This window comes from Chroicocephalus ridibundus, chromosome 3 (assembly GCF_963924245.1).
Source record: "Chroicocephalus ridibundus chromosome 3, bChrRid1.1, whole genome shotgun sequence".
Classification (NCBI taxonomy): Eukaryota; Metazoa; Chordata; class Aves; order Charadriiformes; family Laridae; genus Chroicocephalus; species Chroicocephalus ridibundus.
The window spans coordinates 65649006-65673424 of NC_086286.1; the positions used below are offsets into that span (position 1 = coordinate 65649006).

The 24419-nt window shown below is 40.1% G+C and overlaps 1 protein-coding gene across 1 annotated transcript in view; it reads left to right on the forward strand.

The window, feature by feature from the left end:
• MAP3K5 (mitogen-activated protein kinase kinase kinase 5) overlaps positions 1-24419 on the forward strand; it is a 106680-nt gene that overhangs the window by 12658 nt on the left and 69603 nt on the right. The window contains exons 2-3 of the mRNA XM_063329506.1: positions 20786-20925; positions 23718-23741. Of these exons, the coding sequence (XP_063185576.1) occupies positions 20786-20925; positions 23718-23741 (164 nt within the window). The remainder of the gene's footprint in view (positions 1-20785; positions 20926-23717; positions 23742-24419) is intronic.

Below are 24419 nucleotides of genomic sequence, written 5' to 3' on the forward strand. Positions count from 1 at the left end.
TTCCCCCTACCTGCAGTGCTAAGAAGGGGAAGAAGATAATAAAATCCATTTTTGTGTGCACTTCGTCTCAAATAAGTTGGCCTGCTGGAAGAGTTGAGTGTATTGTATGCATCTCTTTGAGGTGCAGTCCCATGGCAGCTGAAGCAGATGAAAAACTGGACTAACACGCTTCTCCCTGATGCTGCTTTCAGCGTTCAGATCCTTACGTGAGCCGACCTGATTGCTAACTCACCCTCTATGTATTTCTGGTTAGCTTTCTGTTGGGTAAGGTCTCAGAGCTGAGCCACGCGGTCCAGAGGACGGACCAAAAGCAGGACTGCAGCAACCGGGGTTGAGATATGAAAAGGTGTGGTTTCATATTATTCTTGATCCTGTCTGGTTGTGGGTTGCCTCATATCCTTTCCTCTTCCGGCAAGGGTAGCAAAGGAGTCTATTTCATGTCGGCCGTGCCAGCTGTTTGTGCTCTCAGCCTGATGTTTTTCAGAAACTTTTGGTTCACGGGAAGGTTTGAAAACATTGTTTGGGTTTTGCTCTGGTTTGGAAAAAAACTTCAGGATGCCTCATCAGCTGAAAGTTCAAAGATTCTGCCACTCAAATTGAAATTTGCGACTGCATCTCTGCAGCAAATGAGAACACTCGTGGATACCAGAGCTCAGTTGCCTGTGCTGTTAAGTTTTTAGTGCTCCTGGCATGCTTTTGGCCTGGGCCAGCTAGTACGGTCTCAGTAGCGTGAACTTCGGTGAGCCTGAAGGGAGCAACCTGGGGCTAGGAGTCTTTAACATGAACGTAAGCCATTCCATGCCACTTGGTCCTGGATTTAACAGGTGGCCCAGGGAAGTGGTTGAATCATCATCCCTGGAGGTATTTAAAAGACGGGTAGACATACTGCTGAGGAACATGGTTTAGTGGTGGTTTTGGCAGTGTTAGGCTGATGGTTGGGCTTAATGATCTTAAAGGTCCCTTCCAACCTAGGTGATTCCATGATTGGTCCTCATGCAGAAGTGGGGCCTGGGGCATGTTTAACCAGTCATCATTGCTTTACTGTTTTTTTCCTAGTTTAGGTGTAACAAGTGTGCTCCTTTGAAGAGATTTGGAGCTTGCACTGACAGCTGGAGACGTGCAGCGTTGGCAGTGCCATATCCATTCAGGGAGGTGGGTTAAAGATATTGCATCTGTGAATGCAAAATTCCAGCAGCTATCTTAGTTTCCAAATTCACAGTCTTTCTTGGAGCCCTTAAACTGAATGAAGGCAGTGGGTAGCTATGGCAAGTCTTAGGCCTCAGGAGTCATCAAGCAAATAATATGCTTAATATGTGCTGTCTGTTGACAAGGAATCTTTCCAAAAAACACCTTCTAGAACTAGATTGCAAGTACAGCATTTGTGCATCTTTTCCAGCATGAATCATCATTTCCTTTGTATCTGCATGTAACATCCAAAAAGTCATAACTGAATATGATGTAAAAATTTTATTTTCCGCTTTAGTACCTTTGGACTTTCAGTCCAACTGCAAGGCATAACTGAGAGAGCACCTCTCAGCTCCTGCTTTGATAAAAGATATAATATGTTTCAGTGATGAATTTCAGCATAATATAACTGCTCTGCATTACTGCAATTATACTGAAAAGCTTTCAGTGTGGAAAATGAAGGTTGACACTGAAAGAAACAAATGAAGCTTCAGGAGCTTAATTTGGACTTATGCTATTTTAAGTCATTTGTTCAATGCTGGCAAAATTGGTTCCTAGGTTTCATGGTTTAATGTGCTGGCCTTTGTATCCAGGTATTTTTGGACAAATCTCAGTATTCCTTACAGTGAAAGAGGGGTTACCGTGCTCAAAACGAATGTGTGAATAGGTGGTGGCTGTTGTCACCTTTTTTTTTATTTTTTGTCAGTGTCTCTAATGCTTCTTAATCCTAAATGATTCTCTTTCTCCTCTTTAGAAATTGAAGAAGGGGCTGAAGCCTGAGAATTCAAGTGTTAATACTGTACCAATGCGAACTGAGATGCATTTCTTACCAGCTGTGTTGGTTATTTAGTTTGTGTAAAGCTGAACATCTATTTTGCTGGCAATTATTCAAAGACTTGCATCTGTGTAGCTTTCCTATTCATATCAGTAATTGTTGTAGGAAAAAAAGAATTCTATATTTAGCAGAAATGACTTGTTATCCTACCAGTTCATCACTTCAGCTTGAATGGAGCTTGAAGCCTACATTGAATCTTGCAGTTAGATCTTGCATACTGAGTTATTTTAGTTAATTGGTACTGGGACACTTGGAATACTAATTGAATTCCAGAAGTTATTTGGAATGAAAACATTTTTACCAGTACATAGAATACAGCAGGACTAGAAAGATAAGATTGATAAAATCATCTCTTTAAATATGCAAATGGTCATTCCTACCATTTTGGCTCTACTAACCTAAGCCAGTCATCAAACTTCCTCTTGGACCACTGATTTAGCTAGTTGGAATTGACGAATTCATAAGCTTCTTCTAGGATAATTTCCTTGGTTCAGTTGTGGTCTACCTAGCATGGGTTTTCTCTGTCTGCTGTGGTTCAAGAAATCTAAGTGATAGATTGGTTTTTAGCCTGTTTTCTCAAATAAAATATTTGGCTGTGTTCCTCTTCTTTTGGTCCTTGTTCTTATGCAAAAATACAAAATGTATAGCTTCATTTGTAGCAATAGTGCTAGTTCTGTTTCAAAAATCAGTACCAGAACAGTATTTTTTCTTTCTAAACATGGCATTCAGTATTGTACTAGGTTGGTGAATGTCCATGTATCGATACTTCAGAATCAAATTCAACACTTAACAGTCCTTCATGTGTTTTATCTCAAAGTTGCTTCTACCAGCTACGATGCTGATGGTTCCTGTATGTGGGTGATGCGTCTGCTTGTGGACTTCAGCTATAGATCCCGAAGCACTTCATAGAGGGAACGAACAGCAAGCGTATCATTTTAAGGATAGTGAAACCAAAGGGACAGAGAGTAAAGTAACTTGCCTGAGGTTTGGCAGTGGACTGTAGCTGGAGCTGAGGAGACAATTCCGGTTTCCTCAGAGTTTGTGAGCTGCCGGCTAGATTAGACGTGCTGCTGCTGTGATCATTGTTGATTTAGATATGACTCATTTCTTTTAGGAAGTTGAGAACATCTATGATCCTTAACATCAAATCAGAAGAAAAGTTTTAAAAACTCTTACAGAATGGCTGGATATTAGACTGTATTGCAGTAATTCTAAATCAGTGTCGTGGCAAAATAAAAGCAGCTTTTAGTGCTGGAATCGTATGTATTTGATGGTTTGTCTTTGAAAGTAAAGTTTGTCCATTTGTGTATTCATACAGACAGTGACAAAGCAACAGTAAGTCAAGGCAATTCTTTTTGCTGTAAAACTGAATTGAATGAGAATGAAATCATAGCTATTGCAGGCCACCTGGAGTTACCATTGACAAAGCCAAATGCGGACCTGCTTATCAGACCTGTTTAATCTCCTTTTGCAGCAATTAGCAGCCATCATGTCAAGCGTTAAGAATTTAACTCAGATGAGTCATATCCGTTTTCTGCTGCGGGATGCAATAGTGCAGTTACTTGTGAGGCTGGGCAGAGTCAGATGGTGCGGTCGTGAGACCAGTAGTCACTTTAGGTATATAGTATTTTCTGTGCTGGTTTGCAAGTTAATAGTTGCTTCTCAGGAAATTTGACTGTGAAAATCCAGGAAATTAAATACTAAGTTAACTTTCTTTGTGCGCACAGGCAGGTATTTTCTTCCTCCTCGGTAAGAGTAAGGCACGTACCTCCTCCTCTCCCCTTTGCTGATACTCTCGCCCTGTCAGGGTAATGACAGGCTTGAAACATGAGGGGTAGCTATGGGATCTGTGGATCTGTGCTCCGCTTGGCTAAAGCAGGGAGTCATATCTCAAATTCTGAAATCAATTTCAAAGTCGGTTTATGTAAAAGGAAGATAATCTGAAGGTGAATAAAGCAGCCTGGATGAATCTGTGTCTGTCTGAACTTAAAGATGCTCTGGGTCTAATAAAGCTTCTATGCCACCAGTTCCAAGCATTCAGTGATCGTGCACTGGGTACCTAAATTAAGAAGCTGGATCAGGATCACAACTTGCACGAAAAACTAGTATATTTCAGCTTCAAGTATGTCTTCTAAATTAATTTAGATTTTGTAAGCCTAACGGTCTCAAAATTTCAGGTTTTTTAGTTTTTCCTAGATGAGGGTATTTTATTTTATTTTATTTTATTTTATTTTATTTTATTTTATTTTATTTTATTTTATCCAAAACTTTTGTAATTATCGTCCTCGAGCGCCAGTGAGAGATGAGATTTACAAACAAACAGCCATTCCAAACTTTCTTGCAACTAGCAATACTACTTGCACTATAATCAAACTTGTACGTCTGCAAGTGTACACGAGGCTGCAACTTTGCTCCTTTCTGCTGGAGATAAACTCCTCGTCCTTGTTAGCTTCTAACAAGGCACTTTAAATATTTAAAAAGATTCGAGGCTTTTGTGTCACAGGGCAAGATTACTTAAATCCATGCTGTGGATGCACTTTGCGAAGTGGGACGCTGATTCCGTCTAGATCTTTTGTGAATTAAGTAATAGTGCCACGCGCTGTGTCAGTGATGTATGTCAGATTCTGAGAGAGGGTTGTTTTTTTTAATTTCTGAATACTCCAAACTATAGTCTCATCTTTAAATATGAGAATTTCTTTTCTGTGTGAAGTAGATACTTTTATGCAGTGTTTTTGGTGGAGCCCAGGGGATGTCTCAAACTAAGTTTAGTCAGGTGTTTACTCTGCACTTTCCCTGTGCTGACTGAAGTAAATTGATTTGCGTGGCTGAGTGCTGCAGGTGGTACAAAGGGTTCAGATTTTTTCCTGCTAAATTGCAAGGAGGGCTGCATGCAAAATTCATGCTTAAGACTTCCGCATCAGTAAGGTCTCACCAAACCCTGGGAGGGTTGTCCTACCTGCTTTCAAGTCATGTTTGACTCATGAAGCCTTTAGTACTAGTGTTAAGTGGAAAAAGCAACTTAACTGTAATTCTGTAGCTTGCCTTTGTTGATGATAGAAAGTTGTGGTGTTTTCTCTTGTTTTCGTGTGTTTTTTTTTCCAATTTTAATTTTTTCTTTTAAAAGGAAGAGCTAGTAATGGGTAAGGTATATGAGAGGTGGGTGCAGATACTGATGTGTCTTTCTGCTTTTCAAGGTTTCTTTGAAATGGGACATAAATAGGCTTTGTAAGGTGCAGATGAGTAGGAAAAATTAGAAATAATCTTTTGAATTTAAATAATGAATATTTAGGACATTGCATGTAGACTATAAAGCACAATAAATCCATGTGCTACAGATGGTGAATTTATTGTTTTGCCTGTAGGGAAAGAACATGCTTTGCTACCTGGAAACCCGTGAGCAATGACGCAATTGATAAACTAGTGTTTATAGGGGGTTGTTTTGAGAAACATTGGCCAGCATGGTCACTAGACTGATTTTAAAAGCAAATGAATAGGCAGAGACACAAAATACTTATTTTTTAATCTCTTAGGATGCTTAACAGAGGTTAGAGGTATTGTGACTAAATTTCTGAAAACCTCCTGAGAGTAATAAATAAATCAAAACATCAGGAGTTACTAGGAAAGAAACAGAGGAAGAACTAGAAAAGTCACTTGTATAAATGTGTGATGTGTCATATCTTTATTATTGTATGCATCTCTGCTCATCTCATTTCAAAAACTGGATTTGTAACTTAGTGGAGGACACAGACAATGGAAAAAAGGATTGTCAGAAGTATTCATGGAATGTTTCTATGCAGATGGAGACTGAATAGATATGGTCTCTTCAGAAGGAAAACAAAGGCAAAGGTGACATAATTTAAAATCAGGAATGAGAAGGAATGTATGATTAAGGAACAATTACTCATTTTTAAATTTTGGCCTTCTAGCTCTTGTCTGCAAGCAACTTTAGAAGAAGCTAAAGGAAGCACTTTTCCATACAAGGACATAGTTAAATAGTCTTCAAAAGGACTATAATTCATGAAGGATGGGTTTGCTGAGACCTATTACGCGTGGTGGACACATGAAATGACTTAGGAGCTGTTTGGGGTTTTGAATTTCTATGAAGACAGGCTGAGAGAGTTGAGGTTGTTCAGCCTGGAGAAGAGAAGGCTCCGCGGAGACCTTATAGTGATCTTCCAATACCTGAAGGGGCCCTACAAGAAAGCTGGGGAGGGGCTCTTTGCAAGGGCATGTAGCGATAGGATGAGGGTCAATGGTTTTAAACTAGAGCAGGGTAGGTTTAGATTAGACATCAGGAAGAAGTCCTTTCCAATGAGGGTGGTGAGACTCTGAACAGGTTGCCCAGAGAGATGTGGAGGCCCCATCCCTGGAGACATTCAAGGCCAGGCTTGATGAGGCTCTGAGCAACCTGATCTAGTTGAAGATGTCCCTGCTTACTGCAGGGGGGTTGGACGAGATGACCTTTAAAGGTCGCTTCCAACCCAACAGATTCTGTGATTCTATGTACCAGGTGGTTCTGCAGTTGCTCTGTTTCTTTTCTTTTCCCTAATAACTGCTGTTGGCAGTGGTAGGGATAAGGTACTGGACTAGGTGGACTTTTTGATCTGACTTAATGCTGCTACCCTTAAGACCAAACTGACACAGTTTGTTGACAGATGATGGAAATTTTTTTAACTAATTTGCAAAATAAATGAAATTGTATATGTTTTCCAGAAGTAGATGCAAATGATGATGATGAACAAGGCTGATCTATTTAATGCCAGGTGGACAAGGTCATCAGCTAACATAAACCGACTCACAGAAGCACACTGGTTTACACTGGCATCTGAAATAGCAGGAAAACTGTTCATAAGTGTAGTGCCAGGTTGGCTTTGGGATGTGTTTTTTGTGCACTGTTGTGTGGCCACCTGGCTGGCCTCCTTAGCTTCATCACAGAGGAGCTCCAAGAGCTTTCCTGTCAGGATGCTTTTCTTTGGCAGTAGTTCTGCATCTTTAATTTGTGTATCACCTTCAAAGTGAAGCCAGGGATTTCAGTGTTTAAGCTCATGTATTTTGAAGCATGAATTCCAGCAATCTGGAATTGAGACCTATAGAGTAGAATCAGGAGGAGGGGGACTAGGATCCACTGATGAGTGTATCCGAGAGGACCTCCCTAGGATGTGCTGAGACCTCGTAGGTACTTGAGGCAACCTGGTTTCTGGTGAAATGAAGCTTATCTTAACTTGATTTCCTCTTGGTGACCTGTCTCTGTAATGGTGGGGATATCCCTAGGGATACTTTAGCACATGTTTTTCACAGTCGGGTTTCTGACAACTATGTTTTACTTGTTGTGGTTAAAGTGGTGCCTGTTTGGAGGTGGATAAAAGCAGTGAAAAATAGTTTCTGTTGATGTAGCTGATGTTAGTAAAGGATACAAACTAATTGTGGCTCTCTGGATATTTTGGACAATTTTCTGCGAGTGGGATGGGGGTGGTTTATTTTAAAAAGTTCTTATTGGTAACTTAATGCCTTTGCCCTTCAGTTACTATCTTTGACTTGAGTGGAAGAAAGTTTGATTAATACGGAGTACTTCTGAAGGCAACATCCTTCATTACAACTCCTATAACTTGGGCACATGAGGAAGATTTTTATAGAAGGTGCTTCTAGGAACTTCTTTTGGTTGGGATGTGTGTGTGTGGAGGTATTATGCAACGCTTAATTTGTGCAAAAACACTGAAAGTACGTGAGAGACATCTAGAACGTGCTGGAGTAAAAGGAGCGCTTTCCATGGAACATCTTGTTTTACTCTTGTGCAATTTGCTTTCTGAGCTGAAACAAATAATAGTGCGGTTGAGCATCCTCAAAGGAAATTTTCCATTTTGTCTTTTCCTTTCACAGAAGGTTGAAAGGGGTTTCTTTACCCATTTTCATCCATCTGATCCAGATAACAGCATTTTCTTGTAAAGAGTAAATAAAAAGAGGTCTTGGGCTGCTGGAGCTGTTTGTTGTCTGCTTCTATATTAATTTCTATATTCCGTGAAAGCTCCTCTGATATATAATCAAGATGTTCTACATCAGACCTGTGTATACAGACTGTTTGGAATGCCTGCAGGGTAGATATTGGCATAAAAGCATTCCTATTCTATCTGATTTTAGCATCATTATGTTGCTATGAATGCATTTTAAGCATGAAGAAAACTGAAAAAGTTGGTGTCCTAATCGTGTGAAGTCAGAGCCAGCAGTGCAGTATGTTTTTTGTTAAATGAGAATAGTGTGGTTTGCAAATATGAAACGGGCAATGCAAATCATAGAAGAATGTAGGGTTGGCAGTGAGTCCATGGAGTCACTAATCCACCTTGAACTCCAGGGATGGATCAGGTATTGATGACTCCACCCCACCATGAGGAATCCAATCTGTTACTGGAAATTTCCAGTAGCAAGGAGTCTTCAACCTCCCCTAAACCTTGCGTGGACACTGTTGCCTTTAAAGATAGCCAGTTTTTTCCCAAAATCTGTTCTAAATCTCCTTTACTTTGGATGCAAACGCATTCTAAGAGATGTTTAAAAAAAAACAACAAATAAAGAACAAACTACTACAATGTTATTCTATGTTTTAATTTAAAGTAAATTTTTATTTAGTCCTATTGTTCTTTTATTGTTCATAAACACAGAGAAGACAATTGCTGAGATGCTCTAACAGGTTGCCCAGAGAAGCTGTGGATGCCCCATCCCTGGAAGTGTTCAAGGCCAGGCTGGATGGGGCTTTGAGCAGCCTGGTCTAGTGGGAGGTGTCCCTGCCCATGGCAGGGGGGTTGGAACTAGGTGATCTTTAAGGTCCCTTCCAACTCTAGCCATTCTATGATTCTGCTTGGCAGCAACATTTTATGCAGTAAGGACATATGACGTGTACAGCAATAATTTTTTTTTTCCTTATGGATGAAACAACTCTAGTGTGTTCAGTAATTCCTCCTTAATCGTGTGTCTTTAGATCTGTCATCACTCTCATGTTTTGTTCCTTTCTTCTAGATACTTTGCCAGTTTGACTTTCTTCTTTCAATTATGCCCCAGATTGTGCACAGTATTCCATGCCTTATGAGTGCCAGGTAGAGGAGAATTATAACATCTTGTGTTTTTTCATATGAACCTCCCCTTTACACAGTACAGAATGTGGGGGTTTTTTGCAGTAGCCTACAGTGCTGGCTCCTTTGTTCTGTGACTGCTAGTATATGCAAAATATAATAATATTTTTCCTTTTTTCCTGTATGCTGTCTAGACAGTTTTACCTTTTATTTCAGCACCCTTAAGCATAGGGGGATAATAAATTCTCACGTTTATTGAATGTTGTCAGTCTCACTTCAGACCAAGTTTCCCTCCTGTCCTTCAGGGTGCTTCCCAAATGGGTGCCATAAACAAATTCTAGCCATATTGACCTACAACTCGGGAATGTAAGTATGACTTTGCACTTGTGATATTGTGCTGCAGTTTGACAGTGAATCATGGGTAAATACTCTCATCCTATAAGAAAAAACTGTGTGGTTTTCACAGAACTTGGAGTTTATCTTAAAATGTTCAAGAGACAACTGCAAAACGTAGGAGTGAGCAGTTTAAATTCCTAAGTCCTGGATCCAGCCTTAAGTTTAAGCAACACAGCATATTGCCAGCTCAATAGTTAATGATCAGATACTTTAGATGAGACTTCTCATATCAGTTTTTTTTAACAGAATATGAATTGTTACGATTACTTTGCAGCAGAGCTACTAAGAACGTACTTCTTTCTGGATCAAGCCTAATGAATAAAGATTCATGCATTTTTTTAAGATGTGATGGTATTTTCTATCAGAAAACATGACACATGAGAATCCTAAGCCCTTGGAAATTTAGTTTTTTCTGTGTCTTTCTGTTCCTGGGAAAACACCAGACGTAGTATTGAAAATGCTGCAACATAGAGATTTTTGTGGAGAGAGTGGTGAGAACCAGCGATGGTAGATGTACTTTGTACCTTTGGTTATGATGAGACTTGGGACCTAAAATTCTCAAATACTGTAGTATTTATGAGAGATATTTTCTTATTAGGACAGAAATATTTTCTTGACTAAGTGAAGACATTTAACAAATGTCTTTGTTTACATCTCTTCAAATATTTCTGCTTCCAAATTTTCAGAAGCCTGGGAAGATCCCCATTTTGTCCAGGCCTTCCAGCTGCTGTTCATCATATTCCTGAAATACTATGTATTTATTTTTCAATCTGTGCTTGCTGCTCATGAATCTTCTGTCTTTAAACCATTTTTGGTATTGCTGGATTGGGAAATGTTAACTCCCATGGCTTGAAAATAATGTTGTAAGAAAAAATTCTGCGTCTTCATATTAGGAACACTTCTGGGTTTGTTTTTTCAGCAGCTTAATGGGCATGGCTCTGGCCATCTTCAGAAGGGTCTACACAGTCTGCCTCGGCCTGTCTTAGCCTGTTATTTTGGCTTGGTGCAGATCACATTTCTACCAGAGCTTGTGTAAAAATAAGCAAGCTTCTTAGCAAGAAATTGAAAGGAGTAACTAAAAAGAGGAGAAACTTTCAGATAGCATGAAGATATCTTAAGGCAAATTGCTTCCAGAAAATGCGTGCTACGTGTTAAAAGAAATTTTAAAGTAACCCACAGAAGGTGGCACTGCCAAGAGGATGAAGGAATGGAATGATGCCCTTTGAAAGGAGAACTTCTGTCCAGATGAGGAAACAAGTTAAAAAAAACTATGAACTATGGCAAAATAAATGTAAGCCTTAGTAAGACAGTTTCCAGAAGAGTTTTAGCAATACTTGCTGAAGATAGACTACAAAAAAAAGCATTCTTGAATGCTTCACCAATAGGGAGCAAGGTAAGGATCTTATGCAGTCAAGATAGAAAAGGAGGACTTTAGAAAGATGCATCTTTCCTGCTGTGATCTTAAGAAAGACTTTCTTTAAAGGGATAAGGTGAGGACCTGCCTCAGATACAAATTGCCAGGAGGAGTTGTTTTAAAATGAACAGTAACAACTCATGGGAACTAGGTGATGATGACTCAAAAGTTCTCAAAGACCTCCAACTGAAACAAGCTAAGCTGTTAATTATGGTGCATGACTTCCAACTTTAGTTGATGTTGGCAGCACAGGAAAGGGAGATAGACAAATGGGCTGAAAATAGAAATCAAAAATACATTGCATAGACATGTGGATAAAATCTGGCAGTAGGGAAGAGTTGACATGGCTTTTTTGTAGAGGGAAATCACACTTTTTTGGCGAGACTGTACTTAAAGGTGGTCCATTCAAGACAATACATTGGAATGTCAAAAAGCTTTTGGTGGAATACCTTACCGAAAACTCTTAAAGAGACAAAATAATTGGAGATAACATCTTTACTCTCTTCAGATGAATGGGTTCTTAAAGGAATGGAACAGAAGATCAATTTTGCAATGAAGCAAGGTTGCCAGTAGGAAAATGTGCTGGTGAAAGGATTGCTCTGTACTTTCTTTGTGAATTGGGCTTTTCAGAGGATTCATGGCTGATCTGGAAACTTCCTGCTGGTGAACAGCAGGATGGCAATATTTGCTGATGTGCAGGCTAGTCAAAACTATAAAAAAATGGTTGTAAAAAATTGCAGAAGGTCTTAAGATAGCAGGCAAATGAGCAGGTAAAGGACAGCTAAAGTTCAGTGATAGTGAATGCAAAGTAATGCATAGGAAGAAAAGCAACTCTAATTATTCACACAATATTAAGCGCTATATTAGTTGTTGCTCTTCAGCTTTCTAGTTAGCTCAAGAGTTCTCTGAAAATGTCACTGGATTGCTGACTGAGAAAGGTCAGTCTTTATTTGCCCCATTCTTACAGTCTCTACAAAAGTGATTGCTGGCTTCTGGCAGAGAGGAGATACTGAGCTAAACAGAGCTTTGATCTGATCCCTCTAGCTGCTGCAATGAAAAACCAGAGTTGTTTTTTGAAACTTGGAGGTGGATCTGCCTGGACATTCTTGTCTCAGTGAGCTGCTCAAAGAAGCCAAATATATAACCATGTTATAAATGAAAATAGTCAGATTTTATTAGAATAAAAGCTAGAATACTTCTCTTAGGTGGAGAAAGCTTCGGGTCACTAAGGCAGAAATAAACAGAACAGAATAAACAGAAATAAAAAGAACTTTTGATCAACTTTCCTCCTGCCCTTCCTGTCCTTCAGGTGGCTCTGCGCCTTTGGAGCTGTGGCAAACTCTCTACAGTTCCTTTAGACTTTAGGAAATCTTTCTGTCACCTCTGAGGCTTGGCTGTTTGCTTTTTGTGGGACTCTTCTGAGCTCTTCTGTCGGTACAGCTGTGGTCCCACAAGTACTTTCTTCTTGGGTAGTCTCAGTCACTTCTTCAGAGAAAGAATAATCAGTCCTTCCTCTCTTATCTTAAAGGCACTTAATTTGAAAACATAAACCAAAATAATCAACAGATACCATCACATCTCTTGTTTATTTATTTCTTTGTGGTTTTTTGTCTGCTTAAGATCTTGTCCAGGCCAAAGGAGTGCTTGGTCTTTCGGTACTTAAAGGGGGCTTATAAGAAAGATGGGGTAAAACTTTTTAGCAGGGCCTTTTGTGATATTACAAAGGACAATGGTTTTAAACTAAAAGAGGGTAGATTTAGACTAGATATAAGGAAGAAATGTTTTACAATGAGGGTGGTGAGACACTGGCACAGGTTGCCCAGAGAGGTGGTAGATGTGCCGTCCCTGGAAGCACTCAGGGTCAGGTTGGATGGGGCTCTGAGCAACCTGATCTAGCTGAAGATGTCCCTGCTCATTGCAGGGGGGTTGGACTGGATGACCTTTAGAGGTCCCTTCCAAACCAAACGTGATTGGTCTTCATTGAAAAAAAAAATTGCAGTGATATGGATCCTCAGGACAAAACTTCTAAATGTAGAAGTACTGAGTTGCTACAGTTTGCCTTGTTTTCCATGACTTTTTTTGCTGTTGTGTTTGTAGATTGTTTAAAAACACATTAACACTTGGTACAGGTCCTAACACTTACTGTCCCTGCAATGTGCTCATGCCTTCAGCTGAGCCTCATTAGTTACCTCTTTGAGCTCTGAGGTTTTTTCTGATGCAAAGTTTGGAGTTGAGATAATATTTATTATTTGGTGTTCTTGGCAGTAGGGAGCCTGTTTCACTGGGATTGATACAGATGCAGTGAGCCTGAACATATTAAGGTTATTTTTAAATAAATGGCTCTTTGTTTGCTTGTCATCTTTTATTCTTGCCTAATCCTGAGTTCCTCCCACGTGCATAAAGCTGAGAGTGGGGTTTTGTTTTTTTCAGTTGTTGGGGGTTGGAATCGTGTGATAACGTTACAGTCTTTTGTCTTCAGCCAAGAGAGAGTGGATTTTTTGAATCTCAAGCTTTCTTTTTTTTCCCTTCAGCAGAAAGTCTCTCCGTATTGTTCCAGTTGTCTTCAGATCATTGATATAGTCATTTAGATTGTGCCATGTAGTTTGCTGTATTAATCCCTACACACTCCCGTTTTATGTTTGTCATGTGCGTTTTTTCCCCTTCTCATGCCTTTTCTAACCATCGGTATGAACTTTCTTTGTGTTACCAGTTAGTTGCCAGCTTCTGCTGTTTTATTCCAGTAAGTACCTTCTGCTTTGCTACCATCAGCCTTGGATTACAGAAGCAAGAAGTTTTTTTCCCTTCACGTACTTGAAGTGCAGTCACCAAGGCCAGGGTTTCACTCAGAGGCTCTCAGTCTAGAACGCTATTGTTGTAAAAAAGAAAAAAACAATCGGTTGGGTTTTTTCTCCTCCTTGTCTGGATGGTTCTGCTCGGTGAAGTCCTGCACTTGGTTTGATGAGAACGATCTGAACCAATTAGCTACAAAAGTTGGCAGGAATCGATTCGCACAGGTTTTTCTAAGAAGCACCTTGATGTATTGTGGGAGAGAGCGCAAGTTTTGCAGTGCTCCTATGCAACAGCAGAGCAAACACCACTGATCAGTTAAACATTTGGGGAGGTGCTCCAGAACATCGTGATTTCTGGTTTAAATTTATACAGGGGCATCTTATATTTGCTTTTGTGCCACACTGTCATCCTTAAGTAGTTCTTCTCTCTTACCTTATCTATCAAGAAATCAGCAACTAGCAATGTTTTAAAAAGAGGAAAGGTTGCTTTTTAAGTGATTAACTAATTTATTTTTGTTATTGAGCAGATTCCCAGAGATCTAAATGGGGTCATATACAGAGTTTGTCAGTATGGGTATAGAGGCTTAATCTGTATCTGTAATGAGGTGGATTTGGGGGGTAGGGGTGGTGTGTTTATTTGTTTTCTCTATTGTGCCTCAAGGAACTCTTCCTCCTGTGATGGTGTTATATCTGGGGTTCCTGAACAAATGGGTGTTGCATCCATGTCTGTATGGAGGATATAATTTCCTTACCACTGGAACAATACGTGACTCTCAATCTTAAGCAGAATTCAGGAGGTATTCTTTTGCATCCCTGCAGATATTGTGGGTGTCTGGTGCCTTCTCTGTATAGGACCTAGTGATTCTGTGGGTGGAAAGTGAGATCATCTAACTGAGCCAGGGGGCAACTGATCCTGTGCACTCCCCCCAGCCCAGCAAGCCAACAGATAGACTTACTCACTTGCCTCATTGGGTATTAACCACGCTAGATCTGATACAGACACGTGGGGGAGGGTCAGGACCACCCCGAACAGTAACAGTTAGCTCTTCAAAGAGTTTATCTGAAGTGAAATCATACCTTTTGCTTATGGGTCTAGGTGTAGAAGTTCACTTTGAAATTCAGAGCTCTCAGAATTCTCAGTTTAGCTGCTCAGGGAGCGGTGGGCTGAATACCAGCATGAGGGTAATATGGTACTGTTGTATTTGAAGGTAACTTGTTGCTTTTGGGGTAAGCATTAGGTGCTCTAATTACTTCTGTCTCTACTTTGTGCTACGCAGCATTCAGAAGGGGACACCCACCAGTCTGCTGGGCTTGTGTTGCATCCGCTGGGAATGTGTGCTCAGAAATTTCCCTTGGAGTACACTGCAGGATTGGCGCCGGTTTGCACTTCAGTGATCAGAATCTCTGCTTCTATTTCAGAAAAATGAGACCACTTGAGTCAGGATCACTATAAGGATCCTGAATCATGTTTTATGCTAGATAAGAACTAGCATGTGTCCATCACGTGTCTCTGTCTTAGTGCCCTTGAGCATACTTTGCACATCAATTGGAGCTTCTACAAAAACTGTGCTTTTTCTCTAGTACATGGCACATTTAACTCACCCGTACGGTCATTACCTGCTTTTCCTTCCCCATATCTAAAGGGGTTTTTTTGGCTAGCCTCTCCCAACAGACTGGCTCAGCTGGACGGGTTTCCTGGGAGGTCAGCCATTCCCCTGTGTTTAGGTGTCCTCACCTAAACAACAATTGTTTCCGGTCTTGGAGACGTATGAGACACTCTTGACGGGAAATGTCTGATTCCAGTGGTGCTGACAAGTCAGTGACACGGTGGTTTGCATGGTTGAACCAGAAATACCAAACCATACTGGCGTGGTGCTGGGATTTCCAAAGCAGGTTTCCTACCTCGTGCGGGGCAGTCTCTGGGTAAAGAGGAAGATATCCGTGCCAAGTGTAGCAAACCATGCAGAAGCTGAAGTAGATAAGGATGTTGTTTGCTTGTTTCTGAAAGCTTACCCAATAGCAAATGGCTTGTCGAAAATATCATTATAATGCTGAATGGAGAGCTGCTACTGCAGTATGAAAAGCGCTTAGTGTTCAGACTGGCACTGGATAAGTTTTGTCTCAAGGTGGAAAAGAACCATAAATATTAGTCTGTCTCAGAAGTTGCCGTTATCAGCTCTCCTTTTGTGCTGATTAATTGTGAGACAATGAATGTAAGGCAATGGCTGTGTGTTTAATACCAATTAATCAGAAGATAATAGCAAATATAAACATTCATTAATTTTATAGCTGCTTTGTTTGTACTCTCTATTTTTTCCTGGCAGCACTGTAGTAAGCAGGTAGTATGAGAAAGTAGGGTGTGCATGTATGATATCTCAGAGCATTTGTTTAAACATTCTTCTTTGCCCTGTTACATTTTAAACAATGAGTAGGTGATGAACTTTGACCACTGCATTTCATTTGTCGCTTTCTTGGTGACTAAAGGCATTGGCAGTAGCCAAGAGCAAAGGGCTTTATATCCACCAATGGACACCTACCCTTCTTGACCATGTTATCATGTATAATCTTAAGTTTGTACCATTTCTCAAGAAAGGTTAACTAGTAGAGATTTTATATCTGAAGTTCTCAGTCTTTGCACGCATAGTTTAAAAGGAACTGAGTGGGTTTACACTGTAGGTGAGAATTGTTGGTAACACAGTTGTAATATGTGTCAGGCTTCACAGAGGCGCGTCCTTGAGCTTCTACTACTTCTCAGGCAAGAAGGGTCAAGTTGACTGCCTCCAACTCCATCCCATGAATCTGCTTTCCCAGGCTAATAAGAAGCCGATTCACAGTGTAGTGGTATTTTGTTCTCTTGAATGTATGATGGTGTGTTTCAAGCTATTATTGGTATAGATGTTAGTTAGCCTAATAACATAGAGTGTGACTGCTTGGTGGTTGTTGCTATGTCTGCAGCTTGTTCGAGTGTGGTTACCCAGCTCATGTGTAGGTAGGCAGCTTCATCACAGGCACCTTGGTTGCTGTCAGTAGGCAGGTAGAGCTCAGGGTGGTTTAGGAAATGGACACCAAGAGATGACAGAACTGCCTGGTGCTGTATTTATGCTGCTTCTGCTACCTAGGCCAGAGCTAAGCTTTAGTTTCCTGCTTATGATACGTTTTGGTCACATCTGTGTAGGCATGCCAGTTGTTTAAGGAGATGGGAGAGAAAGTTATGGCTAGACTTACTTTTTTGTTCGTAAACTAGCAAGACACAAGAACTTACTGTAAGATTTATTATAAGACTTCAGGCATAATGTCAAAGATGACTAGCAAAGGCAAAGACCATACTAACCCTGTTTTCTTTAAATAGTATCAGTGATCTGTAACCAGGCCCACTATCATGAGGCAGAGAAAGTGAAATTTCATCTTGTGCTGCAACCAAAGTAAGGGATAAAATTTATTCTTTCCCGCAACCTGTGGGGTTGCAAGAATTACAGTTTTTCTGCTTCCCTGTCTCTTGCTCCTGTTTTGCACAATGTTCCTCCACACCCACCCTGCTCGTTAGTCTTCTGGAGCCTGAACAGACTTCCTTTGCTGCAACATAGAAGATGTACAAAAGCATTTGGAGTGAATTGTCAGTCCCTGCTCTTCAGAGTGCTTCCTCCTGAGGGCTTAGGTGTTGAGAGGACTCTTCTCTGATTCCCATGCTTGGTCAATTTTTGTTTTGCTTTCCTTGCAACTGAAACTGCAAATACTTGGATAAGGAGGGTTTATTCCCGTGTAACTGTAGAGATAATTCTTCCATCTTTATTGAAATACCATTTTGCCTTAAGAAATTGTATTTTCCAGTGAATGGAAAAATGTATCTTTCATTACAGCAGGCTATTAGATTAATTTCATCTGCGGGAAACGAGAGTGAGAGCCTGATAAATAGGATTCTGGCAGCATATGTATTGATGACCAAATAATTCTTGTGGGCTTAGCTAAATCCTGGCTCTTCCAAACTAGTGAGCATTTCAATATATGTTTACTTGACTTAGATTTGTATTGAAAACCATCAAGTCTTGCTCAGCTTCACTAAACTTCTAATCATATCTTGTGTAGCTGAATATAGTATTTAGCTGCTTTATAGTGCACTTGACTGTACATTTCAGGCGCTTTATAGGAATCATTACCGCTACCCTTTTCCTATGAGCTTTCATTTTATGAGCTTCTGTGTTTGACTTCTGAAGTTCTGACCAGTGCTCCATATGCTGATCCCTCCTTTGGTCAGAGGAGTTTATCTCCTGATGTTGTGAAAGAAGATAGTGAGAAATGGGTCTGTCAGATGAGCTGGCTTAGGGTATAGGGCTTTTTATTGGATAGACAAAATCTGATCTCATCATGAATGAGCAAGTTCATCTTAAAACACCTAACTGCTAGAGCGAGAAGGAAAACTTCACAGAAGTTGGACCTTTTCTAAGGAAGATACTGCTTTATCAAATGAGATTATTGAGAAGGCTTGGATTTAAAAGAAGTCTTAACATGTAAAGGAAAGAGATCCTCTTTAGTTGCATAAGAAATACAAGTATCACAACAGAGTTTATACCAATTCCTTTGTGTAACTTTTCTTACAGATGTTTCCTTATTCTTGTGGCCCTTCCATCCTCTGTTTAAGTAACTCAAGGCTTTTGGGTTTTTTTTGTGTTGCTATGATAGGGATAAGACAGGACCCAAGAACATTTCTTACAGTGTGGCCCTAAGTAAGATTGTATTAAATGGATTTAACACAATCACAGAGAAGTTGTGGATGCCCCATCCCTGGAAGTGTTCAAGGCCAGGCTGGATGGGGCTTTGAGCAGCCTGGTCTAGTGGGAGGTGTCCCTGCCCATGGCAGGGGGGTTGGAACTGGATGATCTTTAAGGTCCCTTCCAACCCAAACCATTCTATGATTTGGCCAGCTGATCTTGACAGTAATATATACACACACATGTATTTAATTTTATCTTTCTTAAGAGTTATTCTGTCCTTCATGGTCCTGGGAACTTGCCATTTTAACTTACGATTTCTCAAGCATTTTCTGTTTCTAACTTTGATCAGGCTCTATCACTTTATTTTTCTTTTTTAAGTAATATTTCTCTTTTAATCTTAGTTTTGCAACTCTAGTGAGAGCACGTTACCTTGCAAGATCTGAGAATTAAATTATGGCAAGTTCTGCAAATTTTCCTCCTGTTCAGTGTAACAGAAATGTACCATAGATTTACAGTTGCTCAAGGTTAGACTTCTATATGAATAAGAGTAGTTAAAAATAGAGCTTGTATTAGGGCAACATCCTAGAGAAAATAAACAAACAAGCCCTAGTCTCACCCAAACAAAATATAGTAGCAGTATCGTCACTCTTGTTTGCCTTTTGGGATGTCTCAGTTTCCTAAAATCAATGAAAGTCAGCATAAGTATGGTCTTAGCAATGCACTGCATTTTTTATTTCAATAAAATGTATTTGATGGAATCCACACTGCAAATATTTATGTGAAATTGGACAGAGGGAGATTTTTAGAACACAAATTATGAAACTTTTAGAAAACATAATTTAATATTTGATTTTTAAGGGATTTTTTTTTTTTTTTAATACCATGTTAGTCTCCTCTCTTTTAATCTTGTTTCTTGAAGAGCCTAAGCTCTTATAGGCAAATGTTGTCTGGTCATCCCCCTGTGTGTATCTGTCCTTTCTTCAGCTTTTTCATAATTTCTAAGCCTGTAGGCCAGTTACAGTAAAGTATGACTGAAGAGCAGATGTCTCAAAGATGTTACTTTTCAACAAGGTGAAGAGATAACGCTTACTGCCTTCCCAGTTGAGAGCGTGACCACGAGGCTTATCTTTCATTGAATATCTTCATTGCTGTTTTAATCATCTATGTAAATAGGCAAGATGAAAAGTTGTGGTTGGAGGTAGAATGTCTTATTAGATCAGTTAGAGTAGAGAAACTTGAGGGTACGAAAGCTTTTTGCATACAGGGCTTGTCTTGCTATCTGTTTATTTCTGTCATAAAAGCATCCGCAGGTAGGAGAAAGCAGGGAGAGACGCTGGAAACCAGGCTACTTTTTTTTTGTTCTATTATTCACAGAAGTACATTTCACTTAATTTATTATTTTTTTTTTTCTGAAAGAACAGAAAAAAATGAATTGGGTGAAAAGACAGAAGGGTGTCTGCGGGAGAGGTGGAGATGAGTAATTTTTCCTGGTTTGCTCTCTTGATCCCGCAAGCCTTTTTCAGTGGAAATATGCTGCCGGATATAATAGAAGCTTAATTATTTCTGATGACACTTGTAACTGCCTCTTATTTTACTTTTACATTGGTGTGAATCTGGGCAAGTGAAACACACGTTATAAGAGAATTTGTGGACTATATTCCTTGTTCTGTTAGCATCTGTACATGTGCTTAATTTTATTCAGGCAGGTAAAATTTATTTTGAACAGAATTTTCCAAACAATAAAATTCTTTCTTATATGGGGATTTCTATGGCTTTACATATTGACTTCTTCTTTCCTTCTCTTCTGCTGTACCTAGTCCTTTTCTGTCTGGTCTTTCTCTATGATTCAAAATAGATCTGAATGGTAGTTTACATTGGACCTTTACTTTTGCCATTTTTTCAATTTACAGCAGTTTTCTTTCAAAGTTCTAGTACAGAATCTATATACTAGATACAGCGATGTATACATATTGCATGATTTTTTTATTACATTTTGCACAGAGTGTGAAAATACATCTCAAATGTAATTTTTTTTCTTTTTTTCCATGAGGTCATCAATTAACCAAACAAATCTTGTTCTGCAAGGCACTAAATGAACTTTTTGCCTTTTCTTGATTAGCAATGTTTTACCCCTTTTTACCTGAGGAAATGAAGGTCTCATTTAAAGAAAAAAAAGGGGGGAGGAAGGAAGGAAGAAAGAAATGAGAAAAAATTAAACCACATCCTGCTGACTATATTCAAAATTCAGTTGTAACAGCTAAAATGGGGAAATCCCTCTAAATGTCTTATTTCCTACTTAAAATCTTCTTATCGAAGCAAATTGTTTGAAGAGATATGGTGTAGAAGTATTTGGCTGTCAGAAACGTGTGGCGTTGACAATTTTTCCTTTCTTTCCGCAGATATTGCTGTCGTAGAGATGAGTGATGCCTTCCGTCAGCCATCTCTCTTCTACCACCTGGGAGTCAGGGAGAGCTTCAGCATGGCTAACAACATCATCCTCTACTGTGACACAAATGCGGAGTCTCTGCAGTCCCTGAAGGTACTTTTCGATGGAAAAACATGGTGTGTTAGGGCGGAAGTCGCAGTCAGTCCAACTCCTGAAATGGGTTGTCTGTTTTCGTAGGAAATACAGATGCTGCTTGTGGTTCACAAAAGTGTGTCAAAAATATTCTGAGGCCTGGAAAACAAGGCCACAGTGAAGCGCTGAAAAACTCAGTTTACTTTTCCCTAGAGAAAGATTTAGATGACCTTATCATGGTCAGTTAAATACCTAGGTGTTAAACGGCTTTTTATGGAAACAGAGGTCTGAGAAATTTCAGATGAGAAATGAAATAAGTGGTTTTATCATTCAAGGGAATTACTGGTGTTTGGGGTAAATTGTTACAGTAATAACAATGGTGGAGAACAGTAGTGTGTAGGGGGCGGCAAAATAATTCTTAAGTTTTAGCTCCCGTGTAAAGTTAGCAGCTTTGTGGCCAAACCTGGTGGGGCCCCAGTTGGTCTCTGGTGTGTCTGGCTGAGTTACAGCTGTTGGCATCAGGTAACCTGCAGGATTGCTGTGCTGGAGATTACCATCAGGGTAGTAGAATTAGTAAAAACAAAACTTGTGCCTGGTTCTCAGGGCCACAGTTCACAGTACGGTAGGTTGGTTTAAGGCAAGATGGTGGTTTCAGATAATCTATGGGGCTGTGAATTGTATCAGCCAAGGGGTTGATACTTGCTTCCTCCTGCTAACTCTACTAAAGGCTTACCAACTTCAGTGGGGATGGGGGAGGGCAGACAACTTGGATGGCAGTCTTTTCAGTTACTTCCCCTCCCTCAGATGCATTGGCTCTGATCAGGAGGTGGTTTACGCTGTTGCACTTCCATTCTAGGCATTGCTGAAAAGAAGCATTTTAGTAAGCAGCTTGGTGAGTCAGGCTGCAATCTGGGCACTGCCGCCTCTCAGGAAGGGTTTGCTTCTACTGCGTCTGGCTAGTGCAGGATATTTGGTTTTGATTCTGTACCATTATTTGCAGCTTGGCCCTCTATTGGGAGGAACATACCTGGAGTAACTCAGTTTCTTCCCCCTCTTCTTCCCTCCAGATTTTCTTGGCCAACTGGACTGCTTGCAATCCAATTATTTCCTTTCTTTTTGCAAAACAAAGAGTATCCGGATAAAAGCCCTAAAAATAAAGCTGCTAATGACAAAAGACCTATCTGTGGATTGAATTCAATTGTGCAAGTACAATGATCTACAGTATAAGCAGAGCAGAATTTCATTGTACTGAGTAAGGAGCCAAATACCCAACTCCTACTGAAAATCGCTTAGAATGAGGCACCAGGCTTCCTTGGGCAATTAAGGGAACTTTTTACTAGTTTAGGAGCTGGATTTGCAAACGGGTCGTGTGCAGGGTTCCCACTGACGTCGGTGGAAGCCCATTTCTGCGCAGGGAGACTTGGATGTCCCAGTTGCCACTGGTACAGTGCCCACTGGAAGACTGTCTTCAGTTTCCTTTAGCTTTGAGCTGGGCCCATGTTTCTGCTTTTGTCTGTTTGCAGGAAAGTCATCGAAGAGCAAGACCCTTTCTGTAATATTTAGTAACTGCCTGAAAAAAGTAGTTATGGGCGTGCCCGGGCATCTTCTGAGGCAATGTTTGTTCCTGTCTTAGCTCCAGCCATCAGACAGAGTAGAAGCAATGCGGGAGTGTCACTGCGGTTTTAACCTTGTATAGAGAAGGTGGTGAATTCAAAAACTAAAAATGATCATGAAAATGTAAGAAATGCAAAACTGCAGCACATGGTAACTGGGATACAAAGCAATGTAGGTAAAACCTTGCTGGTGGAATGTTCCTCTGTATGAAGATCCAGGTCAGGCTGGATGGGGCTTTGAGCAACCCGATCTAGTGAAAGATGTCCCTGCCTGTGCCAGGGAGGGGTTGACTAGATGTTTATGTCCCACGCTTGGAAAGCTAGCAACAGTAGTGTGTGAAATATGCCCCCTCAAGAGGGGGAAGAGTGGTTTTATGGAAGCCTGACTTATGCAACGTGGAAAGTATGAGGTGCCTTCATTTGGCACTGTGTGTGGTTTTTAATGCTGTGGTGTAGGTGAAGATGCTCAGCGGTCCCAGCAGCACGGGTGTAGCAATGCTGCCTGATAAATCTGGCAGGGTTATCAGTTGCTGCGATCAGAAATTACTGACAAATCTTCCTGAAAGCAAGGTCAGTGTCCACAAGTGGTTCACACTTGGGCTGTACCACCCACACTGGTGTGCAAGAACCAGCTTTTTCCATCCGTGTGTGCTCTAGCTTCTTGTTCTCTGAAACTTTACGTTTAAACTGTGAAGATACATTCTTTGCATCAGACTTATTAGAGCAACATGAATTTCAACCAGTTTTGGAATATTTTAAAACCTCATAGAAATACTGCACTTACCCTTCTTCACTGTTTCTTCTGCTGGCAGCAGAATGTTACTTCCTACTTTTAACTTCTCAAGTATGAGTAGATGTGTATTAACAGTCAACTTTTGGGCAGCATCCCTTTAGGAAAATTAATATAGGGAGGGGTATGTATATGTGCGCATCTGTATATATGTATATATAGTACATACATATAATCCTATGTATATCTATAGGATGTATGTATTTACTTGGTTCCATAGTAATTTTGTGTCTCCTGAGACAATATTTGATTTATATTGATTTGACAGGCATAGAAAACATCTGCCAACCAGCCTTTTCCTGTCATGTGTGTGTAAATGTTAATATTAGCAAGTCATACTGATCAGATATCTTTTCTAATAGTTGTGCAGTGCTATCAACATTATTTTTTTTTCTTCTTTTTCATTCCAGGAAATTATTTGCCAGAAGAATAATGTAAGTATGATTTCTGGGTGCCTGTTGAATTCTAGGCATTCCAAACTTGTGTTCTATGTAATGTTGTTTATCTTGTTTCTACTTGAATCCTTTAACACTCTCCTACTGTATTTTGCAGAGTTAGATGCAGAATTCTGGAAATCCTAGCAGCAAATCTGTGTATATCACTTTGTTGCTAGGTTCCAGGCTCACTTTTTACCTTGCCTCCATCTATCAGTGGTATTTTCCTTGCTGCCTTTACTTGTCTGTCATATTTTTTCACATAATATTTACATCTGTCATTTTGGGTTTTTTTTTCTGTTGCCTTTTTCTGTACAGTGTTCTTTAGTATTTTTTAAAAAATACTCTATTGAAAAGGAGAGTTATTTGGAAACTGATGCTCATTTTAGAAACCCATGGCTACAGCTATGAAAATATATATATTTATAAAGAGCGAGTGTGTGTGTATTTATTTCTGGAAGTTGAGTCTTGGAGGCTGTTAGTCCCAGTGCAGCGCAGATCCCCGTAGTCTGTCTGTGACTGCCAGTCATTAGACTGTAGGTTTCTGCACCTTGGCATCCCTCTGCTTTCTGAGGTTGGCCTTGCAAATCCCCCTTCCCTTTTTCACTCCCAAGTTCAAGGGAGGCAGAGACCTGGGAGTGAGAGCACGGCTTTCTCTGTGCGGTTTGCTCTGGAGCA